The following is a 13477-nucleotide window of genomic DNA, read 5'->3' as shown; positions in this document are numbered from 1 at the left end:
AGCAAACAGATGGATGAAAATGAGGGAAGGGAAGCGAAAAATAGCCCATGGAATTGTAGAATCTTTCCCATTTTATTTATTTATCTGTGATGCTTCAGATTGAACCAAGGGCCTTGCCCAGGCTAGGCAAATCACTGGGTTATCTCCCTAGTCCAACTCTTGTAAGAAAGGAACAGAACCAAAGAGGTGAGGTAACTCAGCCAAGCTCACACAGAGACTACCCCACGTCCCATCAGAAGAACCCAGGAAGATGCAAAACAGAACAATGAGAACCCAGGATGAGTCCAGCCAGCAGGGAGCAGTGGTCAGTAATGGGGCCTGGAGGAGGAAAACTCTGAAGGCTAGCAGCTTCAGTTAAACACTTACAGCCCCCACGGCTCCAGGCCTAGCCTGTGGCTTCTCTGGACACCAAGGACCATTTCTCTAACGCCCAGGCTCTAGAGGGGAGAACAGAGATAGCCGTGTGATGTCAGCAGCCATTCATACAGTCCTACCCACATGTGCCAGAGGTCAGGGTGCCAGACCAAGGCAGAAGGAAGCAGTGGCTGGTAGGTAAGCGTTTTTTTATAAGAATATATCAGCTGGACTGGTGGGATGGCTTAGCCAGTAAAGAGCTTGTCTTGTAAACACAAGGATCTGAGTTCAAAGCCCAGAATCCGAAAGCACTAAGCACTCGGTGCTCTGAGTGTAATCCCAGTGCAAGAGAGACCGAGAAGGAGAGTCCTTGGGCTTGACTGGCCAGTCTGTCTAGCGTAACTGGTGAGTTTCAGGCCAATGAGAGACGCTGTCTCAAAGAGGGTGGACGACTTTTCTGAGGCAACACCAAGATTGTCTTCCAGCTTCCACACACATGCATACTTGTGTTCACATGTACACACACACACACACACACACACACACACACACACACACACACTTGGGGATGCCCTGTGTTTCTTCACAGGGAATCCCTACTAGGTGGACTAGGATATCCCCACCATTCCTAAGTCAGGGAGCATCTTAACTTTTACTCCTGATCCAGCCCAGAGGGTGTAAAAGTCAGGAGATAGGTGGTCAAAACTAGAGGAGAGCAGCAGACTTGCTTTGCACAGTGTCGGCCCTTCATGGTGGCTGGTCTTTCTTCCTCTTCCTGCTCAACTGGCTCCAGTGTGGATGGACCCCAGGGCAGTGAGGAGGAACTGGAGAGGTAATGAGGATCCAGCAGACATCTGGGGTGCTGACCACATCCTCCCCAACCCTGGCAGCACAAGCACCTTCACTAGGTGCTAATTAAATCCCCCTAATGAGGAAAAACGGATGCAGGAGCCGGCTCCTCCATGGCCTCCCCGGCCCACCGCCCTCGCCTCTCCATCGGACTTATCGCTCGTCACAGGATGTTTACAATAATTTTTAATTTGTGCAATTATTAATCACTTTTCTATCTGCCTCATTTGCATAATAATTAGTCATCTCACTGTTTGGCATGCCTGTGAATGACAGTGTTTTAAATTGAATTAAGATTTTAATATTCTATTTTCCTGCTTTCTTCCCCTCCACACGCTAATCAAAGTCTGATTTGGCAGCTAGAGGGAGGGTACGGAGGAGGTTGGCAGGCGCTGGACTTGGCCCATTCTCTGCCCCTGAGAACCATGCTGGGATCCGGGCCTGCGGAGAAGGCAAGAAGCAGCCACCCTTACCCAAACGTGACGCTGAAGGGGTTAACCCAGCCATGGCTAATTGAGCAGAGGTAATGAGGGAGGAGTGAGTAGGGGCCGGCAGCCGGGAGGGAGGAGGGTCATACAGTCTCAGCGGCACCAGAGATCAAGCAAAGTGCTTTCATTTATTTTCTTTTTCCAAATAGACTGCGTTTTGTAAGGGAACATTAGAGAGGACATTATAGGCCAGTCATTGATCCCTGGTTAGTCCAGGTTAACTTTGATGGTTCCGTGTCCTGGCGGTACAGAAGCAGCCTACAACCCACTTACTGTGCTTCTTTCAGCGTGCAAGACGATTCTCCGTGGCTGACTCTGCTTCTTCTCCCCCCTCTCCACACACCAACAGGTCCTCTGCCCAAGTTGGCTGCCTCGAGGATGAGTGACAGGGAGTGAGGGATTTCCACAGACAGGGAGCAGCAGGCGGGCCACATGTCCCCTAAGTCAGAGTCAGCTGCAGGTCTACAGATCTCTTTGTGATCCTAAGTCCTTCTTCTAACCATGCCAGGAATTCAGCCTCAGCCTGGAGGAGGGCCTGCTTCACCACTGCCTCCCTTTGGAACTGCTGGATTGCCTCTCATGTTGCCATGGTGATCCCTATGGCTACCCAGGATACCCATTACTGCTCCAGAATTCTCTACTTGAGCAGAGCAGCTCTCCCCTCGGCCTGTTTAAAACACCTCCCTTTTTACTATGGTGTGCTGGAGATCTGCAAAAGCCAATGCTGGCCTGTCCGTACAGGTGAGTCGGGGTGGAGAGTGGTTCCATGAGAGTTTCTGGGCAAACAGTACGAAGCCAGGCCATCCATCACAGCCAAGGGGCTGGAAGCCACACCCCAACTCAACCACCAAGCTTTGTCCTCCACACCAAACAAGGGTTTTAACTCTGCACATAGGGACCAAGAGAGGGAACCGCCTCCCTCCCCAAGCCCCCCGGAGGGAAGAAGAGGGTCTTGCCAGAATGGGAGCTAGGCAAGAAGAAAGAGAGCTGGCAATTTAGTGACACCCTTCTCCTCTAAGTGGCCCTGAAGCCCCTGCCTGCAGTCAGAGGGTCAGGTGGCAGAGAGGGCAGCCTGCTTAGGATCCCCCTTTGGCTCAGGAGGTCCCTGAGTACACTGTCCCTCCTACTAGTTCCTCCTAGTTCCAGGAAGGTGCTGGCCTCAGAGCTTGTCAAGCTAGGATCCCACATGCCTAGTGTCTACCTAGAGGGATAGCAATAAGAACCTTCAGGAGTTAGGAAAGGCACAGCCCACTCCAGGATTGACAGAGAAGCTGCGAGAAGCCAGGCCTGGGGCTATGAGCTGTGTCCCCGGCCAAACCAGGTGAAGTACTCAGTCTCTTAGCCCCGCACAGAATAGGGGAAGCAGGCACAGGTAAGCCAGGACACCACTCGGGTACATCAGCCCTCAGAGAAAGCCAGACCTGTGTACAGTCAACTCTAATCAGCAGAGCCCGGTTTCCGAATCCTCCCCCCTGGAATGACAGGAACTTTCAGAGTGGTGGCAAGGCCCATAGCTAGTGCCACAGCAGCCTCTGCTGGCCACCTTTGCCTTCCACAACCGCGCCTACATGAATAGGACAGGAGCCCTCCATCCCGCTATGCTTGAGGTGGTCCTATTGACACCTGTCGGCTCAGCATAATTACTAATGCAGCGCGCTCACTCTCAGAAGTATCCGGGTTCACACATGACTCAGTAGCCTTCAAGCACAGCCAAGTTCCAGGGCCCAGAAAGTCTTCAAGAACCCAGAGAGATAGGTGGAGCATTAAGATCTCCGCCCCGTAAACTGTCCAGAGCCCTCTGTCTTGGGCCAGTACTAAGGCTTCTTGACAGCCCCACCACAAGCAGGAAATCAGATGCTATTGAGTAGGAGGGAGGGGGGCTTGAAGAAGAGCAGAAAGAAAAGGTAGAAGGAACGAGACTGATGCAGTCCCAGAGGGTAGGAAGTGCCCAAGGGTGTGACATGCTATTGCTGCATGTGTCCAGCAGATGGCAACGTGGAGCAGCCCGTATCAGCCTTTTGAAGGGACTGCCTGAGCCAGCCTCCTGGCTTCTGGTTCTCCTTTAATTTTCTTGGTCCACTTTCCCCCAGATGAGTCCTCAGGCTAAACTACAAAATGGCTAGACATTTCATAAGCCTGCGCCTTCCCTCCCCAGGAGAGGGACGGTGGAAGAGAGGCCAGGCGCCTGTAGCTTCAAGGCAGCACGTTTCCCGGAACCCTCTGTCTTGCACCAGCACCTGGGTGACACAAGGCTCCTAGGGAACCCTTTTCCCTTCATCCACCTCAGTCAGGGATTCTGAGTACAGAAGTATAGACCGGTGTGATTTGGGGGAATGTCTCCATGTTCCGTCATTCAGAAAAAAATCATGCAAATTAGCAGCATGATAATGAACAATATCCACGACATCTGGGACCTCGGTATTTGAGGAACACGGCCACAACTACTATTTTATAGAGCTCTATCAGATAGAGAAGTGCGAACCCGGGCTGTCTCAGACAGGTTTCCTGTATGGTTACCATCTTCTGAGTCCCTTTCCCCAGTGGCCAGACTAGGGCAAGTCCCAAAAGGCACAACCTGCATGTAACTAGGGGATGCAGCACACCTTTAATCTCAGCACTATCTGTGAGTTCGAGGCCAGCCTGGTCTACAGAGCGAGTTCCAGGACAGGCTTCAAAACAATACAGAGAAACCCTGTCTTGAAAAAAACCGATAATAATAATAATATCTCCAAATCCCCAGAAGATTTGATGGCTTCAAAGGCCACATTTGCATTTCATTCACAAACCAGCTACTAAGTCTGTAAATTCATACTTGTTGGTTGGTTGGTTGGTTGGTTTTGAGAAGGGGTCTTGCTTTGTATAAAAGGTTGGTCTCAAATTCACAATGTTAGCCCCAGCTGGCCTCGAACTCCTAATGATCCTCCTGCCTCCACCTCCACAAGTGCAGAGATTACAAGCATAGGCCACCACACCCAGGTTGCAAGCTTGCTCTTGCCCGGTTCTTACCTACAAAGAAATCTTACCCTAGCCTCCAGCTGAATTCAACAAATATTTATTAAATGTCTTGTTCAGGCCAGGCTTTGTGCTGGCTGCTGGAGATTGTGGCCTCTGTCTTTAATAAACTCTTAAGTCCAGCAGGCAGAGGAAAACATGAGGTTCACAGTACTACAGAGACCTCTACTAGAGTCAGGAGTATAGCTCATCATAAGAGTGAGCTCCTGCTGCCACTGTGTCAGCAGCGAGGGACCAGGGGACTCTCCAGGAAGGAAATGACATTTGAGCAGGATGCCAAGGAGAGGGAGGAGGGATGGGGAAAGTAGAGGCCTGAAGGTGATGCTCAGCCACGGTGTGCAGTCCAGGGGGTAGTCAGGAGGAGGTGGGGGAGTCGGAGGAGGTACAGGGGGGGGGGAGTCAGGAGGAGGTACGGGGGGGGGGAATCGGGAGGAGGTACCCTGGGGTAGTCAGGAGGAGGTGGGGGAGTTGGAGGAGGTGGGGGGAGTCAGGAAGAGGTGGGGGAGTGGAGAAGAGGTACGGGGGGGGGGAGTCAGGAGGAGGTGGGGGAGTCGGAGGAGGTAGGGGGGGGAGTCAGGAAGAGGTGGGGGACTTGGGAGGAGGTCCCCGGGGGGAGTCAGGAGGAGGTGGGGGAGTCGGGAGGAGGTACACAGGGGGAGTCAGGAGGAGGTGGGGGAGTCGGGAAGAGGTATGGGGGGGAGTCGGGAGGAGGTACCCGGGGGGGAGTCGGGAGGCTGTGATGGCTCTAGAAGGAAGGACACTGGATGTGTCCTGTACACATCAGGCTTCATCCAGAATCTGTTGTCCACATGACAGTCCTGACCTGGACCATGTCAACAGTCATGCTTCTCTCTCCCTGCTCTCAGGAAAAGCCACAGCCTCATAGCCTCCCTGCCTCTGGGCCTGGCAAAGCCACTCCATAAATATCTGATTGGAAAGTTCAATGTGCTAACTCGACAGTTATGTGACCCACGGCACACAGGACCATCAGTTAGCCTAGCTAACCAGATCACCTCTAAGGAGCTGGAGGGCAAAGCTCTGAATTCACTCAGGTCTCCTCCCCGCCCCCTCCCCAGCCCCCTGGAGTTCCCACTCAGCTGGTTATGAACCCAAGGACCTCACAACCCCCAAATAGGATAAATGTTGTCTTCGGAGTTCCATGAAGCTCTGGAAAGACTCCATCAGAAAGCAAATCCTGTTCCGGGAAGATTAATGTCTTGAGTAGAACTAGGTGATGTAGCCCTGGTACGCAGGGTATTGCCTGTTACCCCAGGTGGCTGCTTGAATGGTCTTTGTCACACTTTCTCTTAATTCACAAGGAAACTTTCCAAACTGTGACTCAGAAGCTGAGTGCTGGCTGGGCACAGTGGTGCCTGCCTAGAACCTTAGCACTTGGGTTAGAAGCAAGAGGATGAGGGGTTCTAGGTCATCCTTGACTAAATAGCAAATTCAAGACCAGGTGAAGGTCCCTGTTGATGCCTGGTATCCACAAGATGGAGGCATAGAACTGATTCTTGTAAGTTTTCCTCTGACCGTACATATGCTTACACACACACACACACACACACACACACACACACACACACATCCTCAAGTGCACACCATAAAATTTTGCTTTAAAAACACTGATTAGGAGCAGGAGGAGCAGGTGATAGTTGGTGCACGCCTTTAATCCCAGCACTGGGGAGGCAGAGGCAGGCGGATCTCTGTGCGCTGAGGCTAGCCTGGTCTACAGAGCTAGTTCCAGGACAGCTAAGGCTGTCACACAGAGAAACCCTGTTTCAAAAGAAAGAAAAAGGTGGGGGGACAGGCAATATAAGCCAGGCATTTGTTGCAAAGACTGACTATTCCTGGGGTCCACATGATGGAGAAAACCGATGCAACACGGCTGTCCTGTGGCCTCCACACATGCGCCTTGACATGCGTGTTCTACATCCCCCCACATGCACAATAATGATAAATAAAATTGAAAATTTGAAAATACCGATTAAACTGTCACAGTGGGAGGTTACACAGAACATACTCTGAGCTTGTAGCCACGCTGGCTCACAAAGGAGTCACAAAAGCATTAGCTCAACTGGAAAATTCAACTAAATAAGAGTTAGCCCATTTTCATAAGCCCTGGGGTGGATAATTCAGACAAATGATGAAGCCCCGGGGAAAGACAACTGAAAATGGCTAGTGTTGCTCCGGAATGAAATACACATCTGTCCCAAGAGGGCTGACAGAGTGGCAGGTGTTCAGATGTTGGCGGGTGGCGCTGCACAGATGCAGGCACTGGGGTCAGTGTGAGGCTGCAGGCCCTCTCCAACTCTGCATCTACCATCAGTGTTACTAACATTGTGATCCCATGCACCAGAGGGGACACTTGAAGCTAGAAAAGAAGCAATGCTTTAGATTTAATGGATGGGGAAGGCTGAGTGAAAAGGAGTCTGGCAAGTCATCTTCCAGCTTCAAGGCTCCTTCTTTGTGGTTGCAGGTTCTGAAAAGGAGTCAGCCACTGGCAAAGCCACCCAGCAGGCAGGATGCAGCTCAGCCCTCTGTCTCAGGACTGCTGGTGGGTGTGCAGGGTGGGCTGCACTGGAAATAAGGACTGGAAAGTCATCTGAGGGGTCAGAGATTAAATGCGCGCTCTCTCTCTCTCTCTCTCATACACACACACACACACAGGACAATCACACACATGCATGCATATTTCACAACACATACACACATGCTCACACCCACCTATGCACCCTGGACAGTCACATACACATACACGCATGCATAATTCTTCAACAGAGAGAGACTCACAGTTGGACTTGAGGTTAGTAACGGCCTGATTATTTCCACCGTCACCCATTCCCCTAGGTGCTGGTGGTAACAGGCTATTATGGGGGATGCAGCTGCCTCCTGCTCCTCTCCCTAAGCCAGTGGACTTCCCATAGAGAAGGTCCATGACATCCTAAGACACTAACCTCAGAGCCAATGCCTGTGTGTCACTCAGGAGCTGGGGAACAGAGGAGAGTCATCATGTATGCTCTGTGACTGCGGATGGCTGTCCTCTGGCCATCTCTCTACCTGGAATCCACCTCTTCAACCGTTCTTTATTCCCAAAATTCCTTCCCTCCCTTTAATGCTGGCAGAGAAGGACACAGGTTTTGTTCTGTCCCCACAGGCCTCTCATTACTAGGCACCTATAACAACTGCAGCTGCCCACATCCTGGCAGATAAAAGCCTAAAGCATCCGTCTCGGTCTGCCAGATACTCTCCCACTCCCCCTCTCTGCCTACTCCACTTGACACCCGCCAGTTAAAAATGTCCTTCTTTACCAGCTAAAAGCTGTCTGCCCTCTCCCGGTCTCCCTTGGACCTCCGACACCTGACCTGCCACTTGTCTGATACCTGACGACAAAAATCAGCCCAGAGACCCATCTTTCCTTCCTGTCCCTGTGGAGCTAGAATGGCCTTGTCAAGGTCCCGGAGTGTAGACGTGCAACTTTGATGAAAGCAAGGAACAGAATCCCTGATGTGGCTCCCCCTAGTTATTATGTTTCTAAACACTGTTCTCTTTTCTCTACCCCTTAGGAGACATGGACACCACCGTGCCTGCCCCACACCCATTGAAAGGGAGTCTCCCTTGACTCTCCAGGAGTTCACTGTCAGCCATCCTTACTGTAAGCCACCCATTCTCAACAGCCACAACATTCAAAGCCAAAAGAAAGAACCCAAACAGCCCTGGAATGTTTATGAACAACTGCTTTTGCAGCTTGGGATGTAGCTGAGTTTTTAAAGGGAGTTCCTAGAGAGCACTAGGCACTGGGCTACATTTGCTGAATAAACAGGGTGTGGGGTGCATGCCTGTAAGCCCATCACTTGGGAGACCGAAGCAGGAAGATCAGGAACTTAAGGCTGTCTTTAACTATGTAGGGAATTCTTGTCTAACCTGAGCTGCGTAAGGTTCTCTCAAAAGAAAATGAAAAAGGGAAGGGAGGGAGGAAGGGAAGGAGGGAGGGAGGAAGAAAGGAAGGAAGGAAGGAAGGAAGCTGCCTTTGCCATGTGTCCCTAAATGCATAGTCATCCCCATTCTACTCCAACTCTTCCCCTCAAGTTCTCACCCTGCTCCAGTCTCAAATAAATAACATTGGGCCCCATCAGAACACAACACCCATGCCTTCCTCTTCCCTTGGTGAGCGATGGGTAGCTGACATCTACCTATATATAGGTAGGAGGGCTAAGATGGTCCTTGGTTCTTTTCCCTACTCTAGACATTCTCTCTCCTGGGAACAAAAGATCCTACTTGCTTGACAACTCTTCCAGTTCTAGCCAACAAGACAGTATCCCTGGTGTTCAGGTAAACTTGAGGACTCCAATCAAGTCACCAGTGCAGCACTGTCTAGAAAGATTGTAACCACTTAGGAAACTGCTACACACTTACTACATGCCAAGCACATTGTCAAGTCCTTAGTTCAGATCTCCTCTGGAGCCCATAAACGGGTCTGTTTTTTGCTGATTTTGCAAGGACATTGTAGTTTAGACAAGTAATTTTCTAGTGTACACTGGGAAGTGTTTACTCTAGGAGACTGACACCACCACCAACACACACACACACACACACACACACACACACACACACACACACACTTCCCCTACTTATCCCCCACAATGACTCCTCTGACCAAGTGAACCTCCCAGCAGAAGCAACAGCAACTCAAGGACGTTCTCCTGAAGCTGGAAGAGGAGGAAATAACCCCAACAGATGTTAAATACCGCCTGCAGCCACTTGAGGCTGTATTCCAGAAAGAGAGGTTAAGTGGACACAGTCAGTACATCAAGCCTGGATGGAGCCTGGTCAGTAAACCCCACAGAGAATGGTTCAAGGCCTGGAAGATGGAGGATGGGACATACCAGGGACAGAAACCCTCCCATTTAGGTGAGAGTTAAGTAGGGAGCGTGGAGTGGAGGATGACATTAGTGTAAAGCAAAATCTGAACCTTCTGTCCCAGGACACCTTGTTTAGCCCTATCCAGGAGCATTCCTGCCCCCTGACAGGCCCCAGGGGTGGAATACAGTACAGGGAGGAGGCTTGGTTCTTCAGTAGCCCTTCAGGCATTGTCTGGCTACGAGGTCAGCCAGGATCACTCCGGGGTATGCAATGCTGCCTACCTCATGGCAGCCTTCCCTCCTTCCTCCTTTGGCTAGGCCTGATGACGGCACTGCAGGCCACACTTTCAAAACAAAGGGATGGGTTGAGGCTGAGATGTAGTCCACAGACTGTCTAGCATGCATGAAGCGCTGGGTTTGAGCTCCATTGCGGCATAAAGCAGGCATGGTGATGCATATCCATAACCTCAACACTTGAGAGGTAGAAGCCAGAGGTCAGAAGTTCAAGGCCATCCTCAGCTCCACACATAATACTTCCAGGTCACATTCAGGGCAAAAGAACAGCACCAAGAGGACATCTGAACCATGTGGAGTTCGTCAGCCAGGATCAGAACAACGCCCAAGGCCTAGTGTGGCGTCAAGTCCTCCCACCTGATCTAGACAAGAACAGTCAGGGGATCTTGTGAGTAGCCAGAACGGAGAGCAAGCTTGCCCGCAGGAGGCAGGGCTCTGTGGGTGCGAGAAGGGCAAGAAGGGGCCTCTTCCCAAGGGCTGGATAACAGTAAAAGTCCACCATTTGTCACCCCAGAGAAACAGCTGTCAAGCTGTCAAGCCGTAGAGCAAAGGGCTCGTTCTCAGGAATCTTTGACTTTCCTCTAGCTCAGCTTTGACTTGACTTTTGCTTCACCTGAGATTTGGGCAAGGACAAACTGGCATGGGAGCAGGGGTCCTAATTCAGGGTCAGCCCCGTCCCCTGTGCACTGGGAAGATCCAGGCTTGCCAGTCTCATGGGAATACAAAGTATTTTTGTCTTGCCCTTTTCTGGCCCAGACAGCCCTATAGCTCACCTCTACCCAGTTAGGAAGCCCAGCTTGAACCCAAAGACACTCACTACCTTGTGCTTTACAAATGTCCCACAGCTCTAGGTTGAAGAGACGACGTACTCCTCGAAGTGACCCATGAATCAGCCTAGTGACACAAAAAGCTATATACTCCGCCAGCAAACAAAGCTCTCTTTTCACCGAACCCCCTTCTCTAAGCTGCAGCCCCTAGGAGGTTTCTAGTAGGCTCCCTGTGGTCCTATCCTGTGGCAGCAGGTGTCTTGTCTTCTCTGCTAAGACACAGCATGATAACTGAGGGATCCGAGAAAGAAACAGATAAAACAAATTTAAATTTTCCTTCCCAGAGAAGCAATAAAGAAATTTCCCTTTGAAGGTACCCAAAAATATATTGTTTCATGTAGGCAACCCCACAAATGAAAGGCAAGGAGGCAAGCCCATGCCACAGGGCCCCTTCTGTTTGGGTCACCTGGGGCGGCTCTGAGGGAGAGGTCACTACCAGTAGAATCTTTTGTTCCCCATGCAGCCAATCCACACAGCGAGTGTCAAGGGAAATGGTACCCGGCGGGCCCATGACCCGTGCACACCAGGAGCTGAGCCAGACAAGGCAGGGGATAGCCATTGTGGGGACAAAGAGTACTGCCAAGTATGAGGAAGCCACAGCATCCAGGGTAAAGTGCCCAAGCTTCCGTCAAGAGGTAGCAGGGCAGGGGTGTGGCTCAGCTGGCAGAGTGCTTCCTTAACAGGCGTGGAGTCCAGGTTTGATGTCCAGCACCTTATAAGCTGGGTGCAGTGGTGCGTGTCCATAGTCTCAGCACTTGGAAGGAGGGTCGGAAGGTCAAGGTCATCCTTCGATACATATTGGTTTGCTCAAGATACATAATATCCTGTTTGGGGAGGTGGGGAGAAGGTCCTAATCCTTCCTTAAGGGAACAGAGAACAATAGAGCCTAACGCCACTTTAAATATCTTGGGAAATTCTGAAATATGGCCTTCCCTACTCTATACTCCATGCTGCCAGGCAACAGAAGCACGAAACAGTTAAAGCTGTCACTCTTTCCCAGGTGTCCCATCTGCCACCTCTCAAGCTCCTGCCGAGAAGAGTCAAGACTAAGTGGCCCCCATACACACCTGGAATCTTCCAGGCCAAATTCCAAACAGAACTGACCAACAAGTACTTCTTCCAGGACTGGAGGGTTCAGCCCCAAGCGCACTATGGAAGCAATGAAAAACCCCTGGTAGGAACTTAAAAAACGAAACAAAACTTGGTTTTGTTTTGCCATGTTCATCTGTGGAGTCCAGAAGAGGGCATCAGATCTCCCAGAACTGGAGTTACAGACATTTGTGAGTGGGCAGCCAGTGCCCTTAACCACTGAGCCATCTCTCCAGCCTCACCACCAGGCTTCATAGTGGGTGACTTTACTCTCTGAGCTAGTATCTCATTTGCCTTGAGAGAGATTTGGAACAAGAATATTTCCCAATCCTGCTTACTAAGCACTATGATTCATTTTTTGTATCTCTTATCACCATCATCATTATTATTATATGCATGTGTGTATGTCTGTGTTTGGGTGTGTGTATGTACATAGATTTCTGGTCCCCTGGAGTTAGAGTTACAGGTGGTTATATAAGCTACTCAACTTGGGTTCTGGGAACCAAACTCATGTCCTTCACAAAAGCAGTCAGTGCTCTTAACCACTGAGCCATCTCTCCAACCCCTGGAGATTCCATTTGTACTGGAGGCAGAACAAAAGCATACTCCTTGTGATTCCTAAACTGACAAATGGCTCAGATTGTCATATGCAGAGGACAGGATTGATTCCTTTGTCAGCTGACTGCTCCGTCCCCTCCCCATGCTCTGGGTTCACAGGTGTCACTTAAGGATCAAGTCAACACCAGGCTCCCCTACATGCCCTTGTTTACTAAAAGAGTGAAGTTGTATATGCCCAAAACCAATGGCGTCAGACAGGAGACAAAAGCCCTTTCAACTGAGCAGGGGAAAATCAGTCAGGTACGAGGGTGGGACCAGTCATTCCCAGGCACAGTACCTTAGTCTGCATTGGCAACTAAGGCCAGTGTCAGTCACGGGGACCAATGTGACTTGGCTCCAGTTTGAATCCATAATCTCTCTGCCAGCTTTCCCAGGTCAGCTCCAGATTTTTGGCCTCAAAAAGAGAACACGTGGAAAAAGAGACTGCCTGAATAACTTCTGTGAAAACACCATGGAAGCCGTGCCTGTTTCCCAGCACTCAGTTGAGACAAGATTGCAAGATTGCTGTAAATTTTCAAGCCAGCTTGGGCTGTAGTGTGAGACCCTGTCACACAGACAAAAAAAAAAAAATCCCAGGCATGATGACACACAACCGTAATCACAGCACTTTGGAGGCGAAGGCAGAGGACCCCCTATACTACTTAATGAGTTTGAGGATAGCCTGGGCTACATGAGACACTGTCTAAAAAAGAAGATAGAAAGAAAAGAAACAAAACCCCCCAAATCTCTAAAACACCTTCCTCACGGTAGATGGGGCTTTCAGACCCACTGAGGCCTTTCTTACTGCCATCCGTGTGATGTCTTGTGATGCTAGCCCGGCAAGAGCGAGTCATTTCTTTGGGAAGGAACACTGTTCTGTATGTCCGAGAAGGGGAAGCGTGTTCCAAAAGATCTGAGAGGAAAGGTCAGTAATTTCTCTAACCAATGAGGTAATGGCAGTGTCCAGGCTTCTCGAGAAAATGCCACTGATGAATTACACTCTGTCCAAGCCACCTGAGTGGCTGCTTCTGCTTTTCCTATCTAAACAGAGGGAGACTGCACACACTGTAAGAGTTACCCTTTTAACACGTACGACTCCATGGTA

At 50.5% G+C, this 13477-nt stretch overlaps 1 protein-coding gene across 4 annotated transcripts; it reads left to right on the top strand.

Moving 5' to 3' along the window:
• The first annotated feature begins 2223 nt into the window (after nt 1-2223).
• On the top strand, nt 2224-13477 carry LOC101831837. Of its 4 annotated transcripts, none has more exons than XM_040730268.1 (10): nt 2225-2432; nt 7183-7260; nt 8270-8358; nt 8950-9035; nt 9377-9614; nt 10106-10247; nt 11150-11294; nt 11687-11860; nt 12493-12633; nt 12759-13477. In XM_040730268.1, the coding sequence occupies exons 2-10, from the start codon at nt 7229-7231 to the stop codon at nt 12822-12824; spliced, it is 1113 nt and encodes a 370-aa protein (XP_040586202.1). In that variant the 5' UTR covers nt 2225-2432; nt 7183-7228; the 3' UTR covers nt 12825-13477. The 4 variants fall into 4 exon arrangements, with proteins under 4 accessions (XP_040586204.1, XP_040586202.1, XP_040586203.1 ...); XM_040730269.1 differs by having other exon boundaries at nt 2227-2432; nt 9380-9614; XM_040730270.1 differs by lacking the exon at nt 7183-7260 and having other exon boundaries at nt 2224-2432.

This window comes from Mesocricetus auratus, unplaced genomic scaffold, assembly GCF_017639785.1.
Source record: "Mesocricetus auratus isolate SY011 unplaced genomic scaffold, BCM_Maur_2.0 Super-Scaffold_100022, whole genome shotgun sequence".
NCBI classification, from domain to species: domain Eukaryota; kingdom Metazoa; phylum Chordata; class Mammalia; order Rodentia; family Cricetidae; genus Mesocricetus; species Mesocricetus auratus.
This window is presented reverse-complemented; position numbering and strand designations above follow the sequence as displayed.